This window comes from Schistocerca piceifrons, chromosome 11 (assembly GCF_021461385.2).
Source record: "Schistocerca piceifrons isolate TAMUIC-IGC-003096 chromosome 11, iqSchPice1.1, whole genome shotgun sequence".
NCBI lineage: Eukaryota > Metazoa > Arthropoda > Insecta > Orthoptera > Acrididae > Schistocerca > Schistocerca piceifrons.
In genome coordinates, this window is record NC_060148.1 from 132,855,347 (window position 1) to 132,876,717 (window position 21,371).

General features: G+C 42.0%; 1 protein-coding gene across 1 annotated transcript in view; it reads right to left on the reverse strand.

Moving 5' to 3' along the window:
• The window catches only part of LOC124719799, a 293,431-nt gene that overhangs the window by 66,462 nt on the left and 205,598 nt on the right, over positions 1-21,371 (reverse strand). The window contains exons 16-17 of the mRNA XM_047244994.1: positions 15,478-15,742; positions 73-297 (exon numbers count right to left, since the gene is read on the reverse strand). Of these exons, the coding sequence (XP_047100950.1) occupies positions 73-297; positions 15,478-15,742 (490 nt within the window). The remainder of the gene's footprint in view (positions 1-72; positions 298-15,477; positions 15,743-21,371) is intronic.

Consider the following 21,371-nt stretch of genomic DNA (forward strand, 5'->3'; position numbering starts at 1 on the left):
AGCCTTTTGTATCCACCTCACATTGCATTTTTTTAAAAGTACCACGGCTACCCCAGAGCACTCCGGACTCACCAGGATGCACCAGCTGTCGCTGTCGGTGGCGACCGTGACGGACGTGATGTCGGCGAGCGGCGCCCGGGCGAGGGTCTCCGCCCGCCCGCGCCGCCCCTCCGCGCCGCCCCCGGGGCTGCCGACGCCCACCCAGCGCGGCCACCAGTGCTCGCGGCACGTCAGCACCGACGTCGGCGTCAGTACGACCGAGCACGGCACCGTCTCCGCCCGCTCCACCTCGTACAGCTGCAGTCGCAACACCAGTTCAGTGTGCCGTAATTCTGATAGAGGTATACATTGCTGCCATCGTTTCATTATATTTTTTAATTTGGATGCAGATTTTTATTTTTTGTTTTTTATTGAAAAGGTAGTACAAGTATTATTGTTGACCCAAGCAAAGAAGCAGCAGCAATGAAAACAGTAAATGATGGTTTTGTTGAAGCTATTAACTCATTTTGCACAAACTGACAACATGTTGTTGAAGAAAGTAGAGTTATGCGTGGGGGTCATACACGTATATCTCACAGGCACCTGCTGAAGCAATACAGGAATATTAACCACATCACAGTACATTACATTTGTTCGTAGATGTAGTTTGTAGTCAGCAATCTATTACATTTTAAACAATTAATAATTTATTCTTGATTACAGTGACCGGTTTTGGTTTATGGGACAATCTTCAGGCCAGAGACTCTGAAATACACAACATTTAAAATGGGTCATGTAGAACATATCACACATTAATTATGACATAAAATAAAAGAGACATGTTATCTAGGTGATGGGAGGAACCAACCTACAGTGCCAATGAGTAGTACAGGGTGACAGAGAAAAGTGGGAACATATCCACAATCCAATAAAACTAGAAGTGATGAAGGAAATAATACGCATTCATAGTAATTGAAGCCGTACAACTTTGGCATTTACGAAACATAGATGGCATTTATCATTTCTTTAAATTTACGTCCTTTAGATGGTGTCATCCTGTACGAATTCATTCGTGAAACCTGTTTTTGAGATTCCCCATTGAGCACTGCAACATCTCAACTGGGATACTGTGAATTACATCCTGAATTCTCTGTTTTAACTCATCCAGGAATCTTGGTCTAGTTGTGTACACTTTGCTCTTGAGGTAGCCCCACAAGAAAAAATCACAAATGGATAAATCTGGCAATCTAGGGGGCCAGGGAATGTTACCGAATCGTGGCATACACAATTGCCAAACAATTCTCGCACATATGTCATTGATTGGCGGGCAGTGTGTGATGTTGCTCTGTCCTGTTGAAACCAGGCTTCTTCAATGTTTGGAAAGTTGTTCACTGCAGGTGTAAGGAAAGTTCGTAAAATCACCACATAACGATCGGCATTGCAGTTATTGTGTTTACCTGCTCATTTGCAAAAAATACACTCCGATAATACCGTGCGATGAAATACCACACCATACTGCCACTTTACTAGCGTGTAAGGAGTGCTCACGAACGTCTTTAGGATTTGTGTTTGCCCAGTAATGGTAGTTCTGTTAATTCACGTAGCCTGTGAGAGGAAAATGTGCCTCATCTGACATCCAAAACTTGTTTAGAAATCCAATGCCATTGTTTATTTTTGTTATCATTTGTTGACAGAATCCTAATCGTAACTGGTAATCATCGCCCTTCAATTGTTACACCAGGTGCGGTTTGTGTGGATGAAATTTTAAATTGAGATGAAGAATTCTGCGAACACTCTCCCGAGACATTCCAACCACTGCTGCTCGCTCACGAATTGAACACCGTGGGCTCCGTAAGACAGACTCAGTGTTCGCTGGAGAACGCACACTTCTTGGTCATCCTGTTGGTTTCTTCTTGAGGGCAGATCCAGTCTCTTCAAAGTTATTAATCCAACATTTTATCGCCTATTTCAACACAATGGCATCGTGACGTCCTAAATTACAAAAATGTCAAAACACCCTCTCCGTTGCTGCCAAACTACCATTGTTTTAATAAAAAATTTTTATGGCCAACGCATGCTGTTGTCCGTTCCACTGATGACAATTACTGAAATGGTGGACTGTTTACTTGCTAACTGTCACGAACCCGCAGTGCTGCCACCTGCCTGTAGTTGCCACCAATCATTTCAAACATTCCCGTTATTCCTTGTCACCCTGTACATACCAGTGAACTGTCCACACAAGCATTCAGTATGCAAGAACTCACCCTCAGGTAGACAAGGAATAAGAAAACTATTCAGTCACCAAAGGCAGTCATTACAACAACTTGTTGACACAGTAACTGTCTGTGGTCTGCTTGTAAGTAATGTATGAACAGTTTATATGACCTGTCCGTTACTTAACAAATCCACTGGATGTTACAACATACAGCAAAGGATCACAGTTTTTGGGACGGCTGTCTGACAGTACTAACACTACAAGAAGCCAGTAAATATGAAAGTCCTGGTGTCAGAGTTTGGTGAGACTGCTTTGAAGTGGGCAGCCAGCTACTTGATGTTCGATCCATACGGTGGCAGGCTCCAGGTCAGCAAGTCATCTGAAACTGCCAGGCAATGGTCGTGTTGTGTCTCAAATTCAGTGCTGGCGGGATAATACATCGAGGTCCATTTACGGACACTCAATAGGTCTATCGTGGCCCCTACAATCGCCGTTTGGGCTACTTGCAGTGCTGCCCTGTCACGCTGCAGGTCTCTGTGCACCGGCACAGCAATTGGTATCTGTCACAAATAGTTGGCAGAGCGTGGGTATTCTTGCTTTGATCTTCAGACCAGAGTCTGGTTTGATGCAGCTCTCCATGCTACCCTATCTTCTGCAAGCTCCTTCATCTCCAAGTACCTACTGCAAGCTACATCCTTCTGAATCTGCTTTGTGTATTCATCTCTTGGTCTCCCTCTACGATTTTACCCTCCAATACTAAACTGGTGGTCCCTTGATGCCTCAGAATGTGTCCTACCAACTGATCCCTTCTTCTACTAGAGTTGTGTCACAAATTCCCAGTTCTCCCCAATTCTATTCAGTACCTCCTCATCAGTTACGCGATCTACCCATCTAATCTTCAGCATTCTTCTGTAGCACCTCATCTCGAAAGCTTCTATTCTCTTCTTGTCTAAACTATTTATCGTCCACATTTCACTTCCATACATGGCTACATTCCATACAAATTCATTCAGAAAAGACTTCCTAACGCTCAAATCTATACTCGATGTTAACAAATTTCTCTTCTTCAGAAACACTTTCCTTGCCATTGCCAGTCTACATTTTATATCCTCTCTACTTTGACCATCGTCAGTTATTTTGCTCCCCAAATAGCAAATCTCATTTACTACTTTAAGCGTCTCATTTTCTAATCTAATTCAGTCACCATCATCTGATTTAATTTCACTACAGTCCACTATCTTTGATTTGCTTTTATAGATATTCACCTTATATCCTCCTATCAAGACACTGTCTATCCTGTTCAACAACTCTTCCAGGTCCTTTGCTGTCTGACAGAATTACAATGTCATCAACAAACCTCGAAGATTTAATTTCTTCTCCATGGATATTAATACCTACTCCAAATTTTTCTTTTGTTTCCTTTACTGCTTACTCAACATACAGATTGAATAACATCGAGGATAGGCTACAACCCTGTCTCACTCCCTTTACAACCACTGCTTCTCTTTCATGCCCCTCAACTGTTAGAATTGCCATTTGGTTTCTATACAAATTGTAAATACCCTTTCGCTCCCTGTATTTGACCTCTGGCACTTTGAGAATTTGAAAGACAGTATTCCAGTTAACGTTGTCAAAAGCTTTCTCTAAGTCTACAAATGCTAGTAACGTAGGTTTGCCTCTCCTTAATCTATCTTCTAAGATAAGTCGTAAGGTCAGTATTGCCTGACGTGTTCCAACATTTCTATGGAATCCAAACTGATCTTTCTCAAGGTCAGCTTCAACCAGTTTTTCCATTCATCTGTAAAGAACATCTGTTAGTATTTTGCAGCTGTGACTTATTAAACTGATAGTTCGGTAATTTTCACATCTGTCAACACCTGCATTCTTTGGGATTGGAATTATCATATTCTTCTTGAAGTCTGAGGGTATTTCACCTTTCTCATACATCTTGTTTACCAGATGGCAGAGATTTGCCAGGGCTGGCTCTCTCAAGCCTAGCAGTAGTTCTAATGGAATGCTATCAAGTCACGAGGCATTGTTTTGACTCAGGTCTTTCAGTGCTCTGTGAAACTCAGTATCGTATCTCCCATTTCATCTTCATCTATGTCCTCTTCCATTTCCGTAATACAGCTCTCCAGTACATCACCCTTGTATAGACCCGCTATGTACTCCTTCCCCCTTTCTGCTTTCCCTTCTTTGCTTACAACTGGTTTTCCATTTGAGCTCTTGATATTCATACAAGTGGTTCTCTTTTCTCCAAAGGTGTCTTTAATTTTCCTGTAGGCAGTAGCTCTCTTACCCCTAGTGATATATGCCTCTACATCCTTACATCTGTTCTCTAGCCATCCTTGCTTAGCCATTTTCCACTTCCTGTCGATCGCATTTTTCAGACGTTTGGATTCCTTTTTGCCTGCTTCATTTACTGCATTTTTATATTTTCTCCTTTCATCAATTAAATTCAATATCTCTTCTGTTACCCAAGGATTTCTACTAGCACTTGGTTTTTTACCTACTTGATCCTCTGCTGCCTGCACTATTTCATCTCTCAAAGCTACCCATTCTTCTTCTACCGTATTTCTTTCCCCTGTTCTTGTCAATCATTCCCTAGTGCTCTAAAACTCTCTACGACGTCTGCTTCTTTCAGTTTATCCAGGTCCCATCTCCTTAAATTCCTACCTTTTTGCAGTTTTGTCCATTTTAGTCTACAGTTCATAACCAATAGATTATGGTCAGAGTCCACATCTACCCCTGTAAATGTCTTACAGTTTAAAACCTGATTCCTAAATCTCTGTCTTACCATTATATAATCTATCTGAAACCATCCAGTGTCTCCAGGTCTCTTCCACATATACAGCCTTCTTTCGTGATTCTTGAACCAAGTGTTAGCTATGAATAAATTATGGTCTGTGCAAAATTCTACCAGTCAGCTTCCTCTTTCATTCCTTACCCCATTTCATATTCACCTACTACTTTTCCTTCTCTTTCTTTCCCTACTGTTGAATTCCAGTCTCCCGTGACTATTAAATTTTTGTCTCCCCTCACTATCTGAATGATTTTTTCATCCCATCATACATTTCTTCAATCTCTTCTTCATCTGTGGAGCTAGTTGGCATATAAACTTGTACTGCTGTGGTAAGCGTGGGCTTCGTGTCTATCTTGGCTACAATAATGCATTCACTAAGCTGTTCATACTAGCTTACCTGCGCCCCTATTTTTTTATTCATTATTAAACCTACTCCTGCATTACCCCTATTTGATTTTGTACTTATAACCCTGTATTGACCTGATCAAAAGTCTTGTTCCTCCTGCCACCGAACTTCACTAATTCCCTCCATATCTAACTTTAACCTATCCATTTCCCTTTTTAAATTTTCTAACCTAGCTTCCCAATTAAGGGATCTGACATTCCACACTCTAATCCGTAGAACGCCAGTTTTGTTTCTCCTAATAACGACATCCTCCTGAGTAGTCCCTGCCCAGAGATCTGAATCGGTGAGTATTTTACCTCCGGAATATTTTACCCAAGAGGATGCTATCATCATTTAACTGCACAGTAAAGCTGCATTCCCTTGGTAAAAATGGCTGCCTAGGCATTAAAAAGAAAAAAAATGCTCATATTACCAAAAAAATACATAGCTGAGACAATTGTGAAACTACAGTGACTCACTTACAATTTTAATAAAAAGCAGTCAAAATTGCCATAAATTATTTAGTTTTGATTCCAGTAACCAGTCCTTAGACCAGAGTCTCTGAATATACATTAATTACAATGGGTCTCATACGACAAAATTTGTCCATATTAAGAGCTAACTTACAAGCAACATTAGTTATAATATAAAATAAAAATTATGAGTAACCCAGATGACAGCAGCAGCCAGTTCATGGAGCCATCAAATACAGGGTGGTGCACTAAATGTGTTACCATTTTTTAAAATATAAACTTTATTGTCAATACAATCTGAAAGGAACATATACTACAATGAAGAGCCATCCATGGAGATTTGTTCTAACTCAGCACATGTTCAATATGTCCACTATTTCATTTCCTAACTTCCTTCAAACAAACACTGAAGTTAGTGATTACCCTACGGCACATGTCTTCTGTAATTTCACTGCAAGCTCAAAGAATAAGCCTTCTGAGCTCCATTAAATCACGTGGACATTTCGCGAAAATTTTTTCCTTTAGGTACCCCTAAAGAAAAAAGTCACATGGATTGAGGTCTGGACTATTGGGGGGCCAATTTTGTCCATCATTGGAGCGACCTGGAAACCTGAGTGAAATGATCTGCATGTCGAAATGCTCGTGTAAAAACTCACACACAGTGTTTGCCGTATGTGGCCTTGCTCCATCCTGCATGAACCACTGCGTATTGAAGGGCAAGGCAGTAGCAAGACGCTGTGGAATGAAGCTATTGCGAAGCATGCTCAAATAACGCTCGCTGTTCACAGTTTCTTCAAAGAAAAAGGGTCCAATTAGTCCGTGACTGGAAATTGCTGCCCACGCTGTAATCCTCGGCCGTCCGAGGTAGCCGAGCGGTTCTAGGCGCTACAGTCTGGAACAGCGCGACCGTTACAGTCACAGGTTTGAATCCTGCCTCGGGCATGGATGTGTGTGATGTCCTTAGGTTAGTTAGGTTTAAGTAGTTCTAAGTTCTAGGGGACTGATGACCTCAGAAGTTAAGTCCCATAGTGCTCAGAGCCTTTTTTTTTTTTTTTTTTTTTTTTGTAATCCTCGGAGCATAATGTTGTCATTCATGAAGCACTTGTGGGTTTTCAGTGGCCCAAAAGCATACATTTTGTTTGTTAACCACACTGTCTAAATGAAAATGCACCTCGTCTGAAAACCAAACGTTGTTGAGAGTTTCTTCCCTATCCTCCGCCCACTGAGCAAACAGTAGTCTCTGCTGCTTGTGTTCTTCAGTGAGCTTCTCTGCACAGGTCATCTTGTATGGGTACATATGGAGGTCACTTTTAAGAATGCATTGAACGGAGCGTCTGGATATTCCCAGTTGCACTGCTGCCTTTCTATACGATTTCCCGGGACTTCTCTGTACAGCAACTCGTACCGCTTCAGTATTCTCCGGCGAACTAACAGGCTAAGGCCGAGGTCGCTTCACTTCCAATACTGTTCCTTCATGTAAAAAATTATCATACAACCTGTGGATGGTCTTCTTGCAAGGGACCCGTCGTGTGTTAAACTGCTGTCGAAAACGCCTCTGAGTCACAACAAGGCTTTTCGTTTCGTGAAAAGGTAACACAATTGTCAATCGTTGCTGTGTCGTCAGTCTTCCATTGTCAGCCATTGCTGCTTACTAGTCTCCTAGCGGCAGTATTGTGAATTACACGTCATTTCATAACCCATTTGTTTTTCCAAGCTCTGCTGGTACTGCTGTAGAGATCCCAGCGGGATACCTAATGTGCGTCGTAAATTGTGAAAGCAACAATTGGTAACACATTTTGTGTGCCACCCCGTAATATACGCGGGTACCTGTAACAACTGCTGTCTGTCTGCCAAAGGCTGCATGTTATAAAGAGGAAGTTCTGCCTACTATTCCTCAAGTCATCCACAGTAAAAATGATTAAAATTCACAAACAACATGTGTATAAAAAGGAAATCATCATATGCTATATAAATTATAATACAACTTTATTAAAAGTCGAATAGCTCATTTAAAATAGTTTTGAAAGACCAATAAACCAGCCAAAATAATAAAAACTGCCAACATTAGAAACTGCCCTTTGTCATGACTCACTCAAACTATTCAGTTGTTTATGCGTTGACATAGTGACTAACACAATAGAACCATTCAGCATCACACATGATCTCCGATTAGTGGAATAGACCTTCTGTGTTATTTGCTATGGCAATGCAAAAACGACCAGATAATTCCATCTAGCTCACAACATTGGGCAGTTTTTAATGTTCTGGCAGTTTTTAACATTCTGGCTGTTGTTGTCATATCTTTAAAACTATTTCAAATGTGCAACAAATTTCTCTTCTTTCAAAATACTTTCCTTGCCATTGCCAGTCTACATTTTATATCCTCTCTACTTCAACCATCGTCAGTTATTTTGCTCCCCAAATAGCAAAACTCCTTTACTATTTTAAGTGTCTCATTTCCTAATCTAATTCCCTCAGCATAGCCTGATTTAATTCAACTACATTCCATTATCCTCATTTTGCTTTTGCTGACATTCACCTTATATCTTCCTCTCAAGACCCTGTCCATTCCGTTCTACTGCTCTTCCAAGTCCTTTGCTGACTCTGGCAGAATTACAATGTCATCGGCAAACCTCAAAGTTTTTATTTCTTCTCCTTGGATTTTAATTCCTACTCTAAGTTTTTATTTTGTTTCCTCTACTGCTTGCTCAATATACAGACTGAATAACATGGGGGAGAGGCTACAACCATACCTCACTCCCTTCTCAACCATTTATTCCCTTTCATGCTCCCTGACTCTTACAACTGCTGTATGATTTCTGTAGAAGTTGTAAATAGCCCTGTGCTCCTTGTATTTTGCCCCTGCTATTCTCATAATTTCAAAGAGATTATTCCCACTCAACACTGTCAAAAGCTTTCTCCAAGTCTACAAATGCTATAAATGTAGGTTTGCCTTTTCTTAACCTGTCTTCTATGAGAAGTCGTAGGAGCCAGTATTGACTCACATTTCCCACATTTCTCCGGAATCCAAACTGATCTTCTGCAAGGCCGGCTTCTACCAGTTTTTCCATTATTCAGTAAAGAATTCATGATAGTATTTTGGAACCAAGACACAGTAAACTAACAGTTTGCTAATGTTCACACCAGTCAGTGTCTGCTCTCTTGGAATTGGAATTATTAGATTCTTTTTGGAGTTTGAGGGTATTTTGCCTATTTCCTATGTCTTGCTCACCATATGGAACAGTTTTGTCATGGTTGGCTCTCCCAAGGTTATCAGTAGTTTTAACATTATGTTATCTATTCCCAGGCCTTGTTTTGACTTCTGTCTTTCAGAGATCTGTCAAATTCTTTTCCCAGTATCATATCTCACACCTCATCTTCATCTATATCCTCTTCCATTTCTTTAATACGGCCCTCAAGAACATCTTCAGAATGGTTCAAATGGCTCTGAGCACTATGGGACTCAACTGCTGAGGTTATAAGTCCCCGAGAACTTAGAACTACTTAAACCTAACTAACCTAAGGACATCACACACGTCCATGCCCGAGGCAGTATTTGAACCTGCGACCGTAGCGGTCGTTCGGTTCCAGACTGAAGCGCCTAGAACCGCTCGGCCACACCGGGTGGCAAGAACATCTTCCTTGTATAGAAACACTATGGAGTCCTTCCACCTTTCAATTTTCCCTTCCTTGATTAGGACTGGTTTTCATATGAGCTCTTTATATCCATACAGCTGCTTCTCTTTTCTCCAAATGCCTTTTTAATTGTCCCATAGGCTCTGTCTATCTTTCACCTAGTAATATACACTTCTAAATCCTTGCATTTGTCCTATCGCCATTCCTGCTTACCAACTTTTCACTTTTTTTACATTTTTTTAGACGTTTGCATTTACTTTCACCTGCTTCATTTACTGCATTTTCATATTTTCTCCTCACTACTTCGTCTCTCAAAGCTTCCCATTCTCCTTCTACTGCATTCCTTTCCCCTGTTCATGCCCAATGTTGTCTAATGCTCCCTCTGAAACTATCAACAACCTCTAGTTCTTTCAGTTTATCCAGGTCCCATCTCTCTAGTTTCCTATCTTTTTGCAATTTCTTCTGTTTTAATCTACAGTTTATAACCAATAAATTGTGATCAGAGTCCACATCTGCTCCTGGAAATGTCTTACAATTTAAAACCTGGTTTCTAAATCTCTGTCTTACCATTATATAATCTATCTCAAATCTTTCAGTGTCTCCATGCCTCTTCCACATGTACAGCCTTCTTTTATGATTCTTGAACCAAGTGTTAGCTATGATTAAGTTATGCTCTGTGTGAAATTCCACCATGTGGATTCCTTTTTCATTCCTTTCTCCCAGTCCATATTCACCTACTATTTCTCCTTCTCTTCCTTTTCCTACTATAAACTTCCAGTCTCCCATTACAATTAAATTTTCTTCTGCCTTAACTATCTAAATAATTTCTTTTATCTCATCATATATTCCTTTTATATCTTCATCATCTGCAGAGCTCATTGGCATATAAACTTGTGTTACTGTGGTGGGTGTAAGCTTCCTGTCTATCTTGGCTACAATAATACACTCCTGGAAATTGAAATAAGAACACCGTGAATTCATTGTCCCAGGAAGGGGAAACTTTATTGACACATTCCTGGGGTCAGATACATCACATGATCACACTGACAGAACCACAGGCACATAGACACAGGCAACAGAGCATGCACAATGTCGGCACCAGTACAGTGTATATCCACCTTTCGCAGCAATGCAGGCTGCTATTCTCCCATGGAGACGATCGTAGAGATGCTGGATGTAGTCCTGTGGAACGGCTTGCCATGCCATTTCCACCTGGCGCCTCAGTTGGACCAGCGTTCGTGCTGGACGTGCAGACCGCGTGAGACGACGCTTCATCCAGTCCCAAACATGCTCAATGGGGGACAGATCCGGAGATCTTGCTGGCCAGGGTAGTTGACTTACACCTTCTAGAGCACGTTGGGTGGCACGGGATACATGCAGACGTGCATTGTCCTGTTGGAACAGCAAGTTCCCTTGCCGGTCTAGGAATGGTAGAACGATGGGTTCGATGACGGTTTGGATGTACCGTGCACTATTCAGTGTCCCCTCGACGATCACCAGTGGTGTACGGCCAGTGTAGGAGATCGCTCCCCACACCATGATGCCGGGTGTTGGCCCTGTGTGCCTCGGTCGTATGCAGTCCTGATTGTGGCGCTCACCTGCACGGCGCCAAACACGCATACGACCATCATTGGCACCAAGGCAGAAGCGACTCTCATCGCTGAAGACGACACGTCTCCATTCGTTCCTCCATTCACGCCTGTCGCGACACCACTGGAGGCGGGCTGCACGATGTTCGGGCGTGAGCGGAAGACGGCCTAACGGTGTGCGGGACCGTAGCCCAGCTTCATGGAGACGGTTGCGAATGGTCCTCGCCGATACCCCAGGAGCAACAGTGTCCCTAATTTGCTGGGAAGTGGTGGTGCGGTCCCCTACGGCACTGCGTAGGATCCTACGGTCTTGGCGTGCATCCGTGCGTCGCTGCGGTCCGGTCCCAGGTCGACGGGCACGTGCACCTTCCGCCGACCACTGGCGACAACATCGATGTACTGTGGAGACCTCACGCCCCACGTGTTGAGCAATTCGGCGGTACGTCCACCCGGCCTCCCGCATGCCCACTATACGCCCTCGCTCAAAGTCCGTCAACTGCACATACGGTTCACGTCCACACTGTCGCGGCATGCTACCGGTGTTAAAGACTGCGATGGAGCTCCGTATGCCACGGCAAACTGGCTGACACTGACGGCGGCGGTGCACAAATGCTGCGCAGCTAGCGCCATTCGACGGCCAACACCGCGATTCCTGGTGTGTCCGCTGTGCCGTGCGTGTGATCATTGCTTGTACAGCCCTCTCGCAGTGCCCGGAGCAAGTATGGTGGGTCTGACACACCGGTGTCAATGTGTTCTTTTTTCCATTTCCAGGAGTGTACATTCACTGTGGTGTTCATAGCAGTTTCCCAGGCATTCCTATTTTTTATTCATTATTAAATCTACACCTGCGTTATCACTATTTGATTTTGTATTTATAACCCTGTATTCATCTGACCGGAAGTCATTTTCCTCCTGTGACTGAACTTCACTAATTCCCACTATATCTAACTTTAACTTATCGATTTCCTTTTTTAGGTTTTCTAACATACCTGCCTGATTAAAAGATCTAACATTCCACACTCCGATCTGTAGAACACCAGTTTTGTTTCCCCCGATTACAACATCCTCCTGAATAGTCTCTGCCTGGTGATCCGAAGGGGGGGACTATATTCTGGAATATTTTACCCAAAACACAAGCATCATCATTTAACCATACAGTAGAGCTGCATGCCCTCAGGAAAAATTAAAGCTGTAGTTTTCCCTTGCTTTTGGCCATTTGCAGTACCAGCATGGGAAGGCTGTTTTGGTTGATGTTGCCAGGCCAGACCAGTCAGTCATCCAAACTGTTGCTGGCTGACTGTTTATAGTGCTATATTTTCACCCAGTGGCAGAAAGTGTGACTAATTTTTTTCAGTACATTCCACAAGCACACCTGTTAATGAACATACCTAAAACATTTTAGCATTTTTCAATGTATACAGCCTACACGGCAACACTCGGAGCATCATCAGTTTAATTATAACAACTCGGTACACATATTTCCACGCACTCTGACACTCAACTTATGTGTAATGATCATTAATGCTTATCTGCCATTCGAGCTCAGTTCGGCTTGATGCATAGCCAGCTTATAGCCCCTGTTGCTGCCACAGCTGGTAGCTCCGTGTAAAGTATTTCATTATTATTTACAAATATAATCCTGTATTCTTCCTACTATACTGTATAAGCACAATAGGTAATATTTTGTTATTTGCTATCCTACTGTTGTTGTCGTCGAATAGTTCAAATTTCTAGGTGTTCAGATGGATAGCAAACTGTCATGGAAAGCCCACATTCAGGATCTTGTCCAAAGACTTAATGTTGCCATTTTTACTATTCGAACGGTATCTGACGTAAGTGATCATTCGATACGAAAATTGGTCTACTTTGCTTATTTTCATTCACTTATGTGATAAGGTATTTTATTTCAGGGTAACTCTTTCCATTCTAAAAGGGTATTTTTGGCTCAGAAATGGGCGGTTCAGGCAATAAGTGGTGTAAGTTCACGAACCTCTTGTCGATTCCTGTTCACGAGTCTGGGTATTTTGACATTGGCCTCTCAATATACTGTCATTTCTTGTTAATAATATCGGCTTATTCCCAAGAACGAGCAGCTTTCACTCAGTTAATACACGGCAGAAATCAAACCTGCATTTGGATCGGACTTCCTTAACTCTTGTGCAAAAATGTGTGCACTATACTGCTGCATCTATTTTCAATAAGCTACCACAAGAATTCAAAAATCTTAGCAGTAATACAGGCACTTTCAAATCAAAATTCAAGAGTTTCCTCACGGGTCACTCCTTTTATTCTGTCGAGGAGTTCCTTGCAAAATTAAGCTGACTCTTATGTTGTATTGTTGATTGCGTTTACTTAAACTTTTGGCTTGACTTTTTTTGGGTTCATAAATATTTTACTTTTATCTGTTATTACTTTTACGTTGTAATTTCATGTACTGACACATTCCATGACCTTAGAGATTTGCTCCTCAATTTGGTCCTATGGAACTTGACATATAAATAAATAAATAAATCATACCAGGCCCTTCTTTGACACAGCTGAGGCCATTGAGCAGGGCTGGAGTCTACAGCAACTTTGGCATCCTTGATCCTATTTTTGTTCTCCTGGGAGTGATAAGCACAGAAAACAAATAGCGGATGCCTCTATGTATAGCTTTTGCCGATTCTGGAAAGACCACTGACCTAGTTAGCCATCCTGCAGTAATGCTAGCCCATGTCAAGCAAAAGGTGAAGATGGCCTACATTACAATCCTGCACGATACATATGAAACCTCCGTAGCCTTTATTACTGCCAAGGAATGGACTCTTACAGTTTCCATTTCAGAAAGGAGTCAAACGAGGTAATCTCATCTTTTGTAAGCTGTTGTCTGCTGAAAGGGCAATGTCAAAATTGAACTGAGAAAAAAAAACAAATTAGAATCAACAGGAAGGGACTTAAAAACCTGAGATTTCCAGATGACATTCTACCATTGGCAAATGATTTTGAAAACAGCAGATGTTGGGATCAGATCTACAAGACAGAAAGTTTCGTCTAATAAATGAAGCAAGATAGGAAATGTACAATCCAAAAACACACTACTGGATGCTGTCAGAAAAGACATATATCTCGGCCAGCTCGGAACTACAGTGGAAGACCTGAGATCTGAAATCTTTCGATGCATCGAGATAGGCTGGCAAGCATTCAAAGATATTCAACTATCTTCAGGTCAAATATGGCAGTAAAACATAAAAAGAATCTTTTTTTTTATTAAAAATGAAACTACCCCAGCTGTACTTAAGATTTTATATTTATTTGGCTGCTAGTTTTGATGTTGCGTCAATGCCATCTTCAGGCCCGTACACTTTGATGATATCAATTGCGTGTGGCTGAGTACTAGAAGTCTGCAGTGAGACCAATATGTGCTCCACATGGATCCATGTGGAGCACGTATTGGTCTCACCGCAGACTTTTAGTACTCAGCCATACACAATTGATATCATCAAAGTGTACGGACCTGAAGATGGCGTTGACGCAACGTCAAAACTAGTAGCCAAATACATATAAAATCTTAAGTACAGCTGGAGTAGTTTCATTTTTAATAAAAAATTATACCAGCTGATGTCCCACCCTCATCCAATCTAAATATGGATGTACGAAGACAAAAAGAATCGTGTGTTATCAATGTCTCCTTCCTCCCTCCTCCCATTTTGACTTATGGCTGTGAGACAGGCACATACAATTAATGAATACATGACATGGAAACTTAGAACTGCACAGCAAAGTACTGAGAGGTCTATGCTGGGTTCTACAGGAAAAGAGAGAAAAAGGCCAGAAGATATCAGATCGATTACTGACGTCGACGAATGCCGGAGACACTCTAGCCTCTGTGAAATGTCTCTGGGCCAGCCGTGTTGCTGGAAGAAATCATGACCAATGGACAGAGGGAGTGCTGGAAAGGAGCCAGAAAGACAGAGAGAAAGTGACAGATAACAAGGAAGACCCCGAGACTGACATGACGAAGAGCTGAGGGAGACCATTGGAGTCAACTAGCTGAATATCAACTGAGATCATTCTCAAGGTAGAAGAAGTTGCAGACATACCTGAGGCGAGGCCACACCATTTAACAAAAGAAATGAGTTGTGGAGGTTGTGGTGACAACGATGATGATGCCGATGATGGTGATGCCGATGATGGTGATGCCGATGATGGTGATGCAGATGATGGTGATGCCGATGATGGTGATGCCGATGCTGAAGAAGATGATGATGATGATGATGATGATGATGTCGATGCTACCCCTCGTTGTGTTGCCATTTTAATAGTCAGAAGTGCAGTTGCAGATAACTTCAGCCTCAAAACAAGCTCCAGGCAGTGCCTGTCAGAAGACGATACCCCACCGCCTACCCCTGCTCACTCACCCCAGACGCAGCCTGGACCAGCGCCTGCAGCCACTCCGAGGCCTCGTACTCGTCGGCGGCCGCCATCTGCAGCACGCGCTTGTCGCGGCCCTCCACCGCCGCACCGGAGCCGTCCCCGTCGGCCGCGGTGCACAGCTCGAAGGAGTGGGGGCGCGCGTGGGCGACGGCGATGCGGCGCGCCCCCAGGCAGTGCCCGCCCCCCAGCAGGAGGGCGCTCAGAGGCAGGCGCTGCGCCTGGTCCGCAAACTGGTACAGCACGCCCGCCCTGCGCAGCAGGTGACAAATCGGTTCAGCCGCACACTCTAATCCGGAGGCTTTCAAATTTAACTATCTAACACAACTTATAATATGACTTACCAAACGAAAGTGCTGGCACGTCGATAGACACACAAACAAACACAAACATACACACAAAATTCAAGCTTTCGCAACAAACTGTTGCCTCATCAGGAAAGAGGGAAGGAGAGGGAAAGACGAAAGGAAGTGGGTTTTAAGGGAGAGGGTAAGGAGTCATTCCAGTCCCGGGAGCGGAAAGACTTACCTTAGGGGGAAAAAAGGACGGGTTTACACTCGCGCGCACACACACACACACATATCCATCCACACATATACATATACATACATGTGTGGATGGATATGTGTGTGTGTGCAAGTGTAAACCCATCCTTTTTTCCCCCCTAAGGTAAGTCTTTCCGCTCCCGGGATTGGAATGACTCCTTACCCTCTCCCTTAAAACCCACTTCCTTTCGTCTTTCCCTCTCCTTCCCTCTTTCCTGATGAGGCAACAGTTTGTTGCGAAAGCTTGAATTTTGTGTGTATGTTTGTGTTTGTTTGTGTGTCTATTGACGTGCCAGCGCTTTCATTTGGTAAGTCACATCATCTTTGTTTTTAGATATATTTTTCCCATGTGGAATGTTTCCCTCTATTAATTCACAACTTATAATATAATACTCGATCTGAAGGTTTAATGGAGAATCTCGAAAACTGATTTTTTTAAACCCTGTAACTTGGATTTCCCATTGACATATAATTGTGTGTTGACAACTGACACTTTTGGTTTGTCATTTAAAAACTATATTAACTACTAGCTTCAATGTACAGTATTAACGTTGCACAATAATATTTATTTAACAGTTCATTACAAACTGGCTTTTGGCTTCTCAGGCCACTGTGGGACAACTTAATACAAAAAGGTAGTCCACACGGCTTCAGCGAGAATTTGTAGCTTTAGGAAGATCCTCATATGGAGGTATGTAACAATCTATGACTACGTTGAAACATAACACAACCACAATGTAATACCTAAAGCGATTCTGAACAAATAAATCTTGTATTACAGTATATACAAATATTAAAACTATATGAATGCGTAACCCCAAAATGTTATACAAGTGAGTAATGGAACAGGCTACTATATCATATGGACAAACTGGTGAATGTCTCGAACAAACCAAAAAAGAGACTGTGTGTGTGTGTGTGTGTGTGTGTGTGTGTGTGTGTGCGGGGGGAAGGGGGGGGGGGGGTGGGGAAAGGGAGAAAGAAGTCTAAGGAATGTGGTTGTGGAACAGTTACAACAAGCTTATTATCTAATGGTGAGAGGGTAGCCTGTACCATCACCCACTTGTACACATTTTTGGCTTATACATTCATATAATTTTAACATCTGAATATTCTGTAATATAAGATTTATTTGTTCAGAGTCTCTTTAGGTATTACATTATGCTCGTGTTTTGTATCATTACAGTCATAAAAAGTCACACACCTTTGTATTACAATCTTTTACAGCTATCAATTCTCGCTGAAGTTGTGTGGACTACCTGTTTAGTATTAAGTTATCTGAAGATGGCCTAAGAAGTCGAAAACCAGTTTGCAATGAAATATTAATTAAATATTATTGTGGGACATTGATATTGTGTATTCAAGTTATTAATATGTCTATATTCCTCCAAAAACTGGTAGATTATTCAATAAATATTAATGATTGAGTTCCATTTTATAGTTTATCACCATAATCAGTAAAATTAGTAATGTTCGCTAAAAGTATAGATATAATATCAAAGGCACAATTAATTTTATATCCAAATCAATGTTAAATCACATAAACTCTTGGGATGCCCAATATTAACTGTATTTTTTTTCATTTTTCTCCTTCACACAGAGCTGAAGTCAATGCAAGAAATAATCTCTGCACTGATAACTGTTCCCACTAGTGTAAAAATACTTTGCGACACAACCTTCAGAAGAGAGGTTAAACTTTATTGGCCCATTGAACTGTTTGACAAACCTGTAGATATGAAACAGTGAATTTGACAAACAGATTCCACCTTTTACAAGAACCTTTACAAACACGACCGTTTGCTGTGTCACAACAGGAGAGCTGACTGCAGAAGGAAAGGGTCGAAACCCAAATTCTGGTCTGCCAGCAAACTTCAACTATACTCCCTTTTCAGTGTACAAGATATCAAAGCAGAATGGACTGTTACAAGTGTTACTGGCAATACTGATGCCTTAGCCACTTGAACAGTGTTAGATAAATATTTATAATGTCCCACTTCAATGTATTTACGTTAGAATGATTTCCAAATATTCGCACAGCTTTGTTTGTTTCCTGTTTCACATGCAGTTCATCAGATTGTGACAGTGCAACATAGTACTCTTCTGTGCATGTGGCAATTTGCAGGGTTGGTGTTGTTGAGAGCCTTGTCGTGCTTTACTGCATTAATTGAAAAATAATTTAAATCAAAATCTTTTCAATTGAGCCTTTAAATGATGTAACAAAATGTTTAGTATCCTTTACGAATTAGTCAATGGGAGATGTCATCGGTTTCACGTAGATAATATTTGTACTGTGCTGAGTCTAACAGGAATTTAACTGTGTATCAGACAATAAACATCGATCTGAGAAGATTTATTAGAGAAAAAATATATGGCAACTATGTGCATTTTAGAATGAGATTTTCACTCTGTAGCGGAGTGTGCGCTGATATGAAACTTCCTGGCAGATTAAAACTGTGTGCCGGACCGAGACTCAAACTCGGGACCTTTGCCTTTCGCGGGCAAGTGCTCTACCGACTGAGCTACCCAAGCACGACTCATGCCCCGTCCTCACAGCTTTATTTCTGCCAGTACCTCATCTCCTACCTTCCAAACTTTACAGAAGCTCTCCTGTGGACCCTGCAGAACTAGCACTCGTGAAAGAAAGGATGTTGCGGAGACATGGCTTAGCCACAGCCTGGGGGATGTTTCCAGAATGAGATTTTCACTCTGCCTGCGAAAGGCAAAGGACCCGAGTTCGAGTCTCGGTCCGGCACACAGTTTTAATCTGCCAGGAGGTTTCATATCAGCGCACACTCTGCTGCAGAGTGAAAATCTCATTCTGGAAACATCGCCCAGGCTGTGGCTAAGCCATGTCTCCGCAATATCCTTTCTTTCAGGAGTGCTAGTTCTGCAGGGTTCACAGGAGTGCTTCTGTAAAGTTTGGAAGGTAGGAGACGAGGTAGTGGCAGAAGTAAAGCTGTGAGGACAGGGCGTGAGTCATGCTCGGTAGAGCACTTGCCCCCGAAAGGCAAAGGTCCCGAGTTCGAGTCTCGGTCCGGCACACAGTTTTAATCTGCCAGGAAGTTTCATATGTGCATTTTATTTCCAGATCCCTGCATCAGAAATCAGTGGAATTTTGTTTAAGCAAACATGTTAAATACTAGTGACCTCCCCGGCTTTGAATGGTTAGCTGGACCAGTTGTCTACCATAGCTGTAATAAATTACACACACAAAACTTCCTCGCGAATCAGACTATTGATTACGGAAACAAAATACTTACAGTAGTTCCTGAGATTAGCCTGAGGATACAGGCACAGACAAACACAGTGGGAATTTATATATAGAAGATGGTATATATAGATTCAGATAACAATACTCTTTATCATACAATGGTGAAATGCAAGTCTTTCAATTGGACACCACTGTGGTGACTTCCATGTCCCTAATGTATCCCCATTATCCGATAAGGGAGAGGAAAAGCGAACTTAGCGATTAATGTGGAATTTAAACCACACGTAATTTCTGGGAAACCTTCACATAATCACGAGCTGAGCGCTAAGTTGGAAGGCAGCTCGAGAAATCGGGTTCGATCCTGCGATCTTCTGGTTTCCAGACAGGCACTTTACCACAAGACTGACAGGCCCAACACAGTTTCCGGTCAAGCTCTGCTGCTCTCTGGAGTCCCAGTGGCGGTTTACTTTACTGCTTTTCCTGCCAGATACGCCCTCCTCTGTAGCCGATTAGCTCACAACTCCCGACATTTCGGTGAGATGTCAGTCCAGATGGCAATTAAATAAGAAACAGATAATAATAAACATACTACGTGCTCAAAATTACTTAGTGGTAACAAATTACACTACTGCTCATTAATTTCAATACATTCTGGTATTTCAGATTCAAAACACAAATCAAACATTATTTCTCACAAAATATAAATATATTAACTTCCACATATATAACACAATTACAATCATTACATTTTACTTTCATCCAAGTATCCTCTGGATTTAATGACTGCCTCACAAACTCGAGGCACACGGTCAATCAGTTTTTGTAGGTATCGTGAATCTATACAGTTTCACACATCCTTAACAATATTCCAGAGCTGTTCCTTGCTGGATATATTAACTTCCCTGATACATCTGTCCACTTCATCCCAGACCATTTCAATGGGATTACAATCAGGGCTTTGGAATGGCCATACCATATCATTAAGTACTTTCTGTTTTTCCTTCGATGCAATGTAGTTCATAGAATATGCCGACCAACATTTTGGGTAATTATCCTGTTGTAAGGAGAACCCTTTCCCTATTAAGCACAATCCACTTTGTATTGCACGATACTGAAGTATGCGGTAGTACTGCTTCTGATCCATACATCCTTCTACTTTCACAATGTCACCAACTAAATCTCTGGCAAAACATCCCCAAACCATAATAGAACTTCCACCGTGTTTAGCTGTAGGTAGAACACACTCCTGGGCTACCCTTTCCCCTACAAATCAGTGAACAAATATTCTCCTTCCGGTTCTAAAAATCTCGAACTTCGATTCGTCAGTGAACAGCACCTTCGTCCGCTCTTATGATGCCCAATTACGGTGTTTCCTAGCCCATTCAGGTCTCTTCTGTTTATTTGTGGACCTCAGAAGGGATTTTCTAATGTCGTACCCCGACGTGCCGTACAGTGTGTCAACACGTCGCCTCGGCATACTCTAACACCACGTCTGTCTCCGATGAAACGCACACTGGACATTATCGGACGACAACTCCAGCGTCATCTACAAACAGCATTAAAGTGCGCATCATTTATGACGGCGGCCGAGTTTAGGTTCGTTCTGCACATCTGACGTCACAAAACACAGTCGGCCAATGAACAGAGAACAACGCTGCCAGAGCTCGACTGCAGTGCAGACCACGGACGAGTGTCTTCAGTTTTAGAAACGTTCACTCACAAATATAGTAATTGAACAAAAGCAGTGTCTTGATAGAAGACTTTCTTTTATAGAAAGTTTGGAAAAGGCATTCTTCATACCAATTGCTTCATATTCTATTAATTAATTAAACCAAACAAGCAATAAGCCTCCTAATTCAGGCGATAGCGAGGAAAGGTGTTTGTATCATTCTCACTAACTGCTTTTTTGCAATAAAGAACAGCGGTAATTGTTTATTTCCTATTGAACTTCGACGAAACGTGAGTAATCGATAGTCGTACCGACAGTGTTTGTCGGTATTTTGCGTCATATTTTAAAGTCCTCCAGGAGATCTATTGAATGACAAGCTGCGATAGCGTAATGGTTAAAGTATTTTGTTGCTAAGTGAAAGGTTCTGAGTTGAAACTGTGTTCGGTGCTTAATATT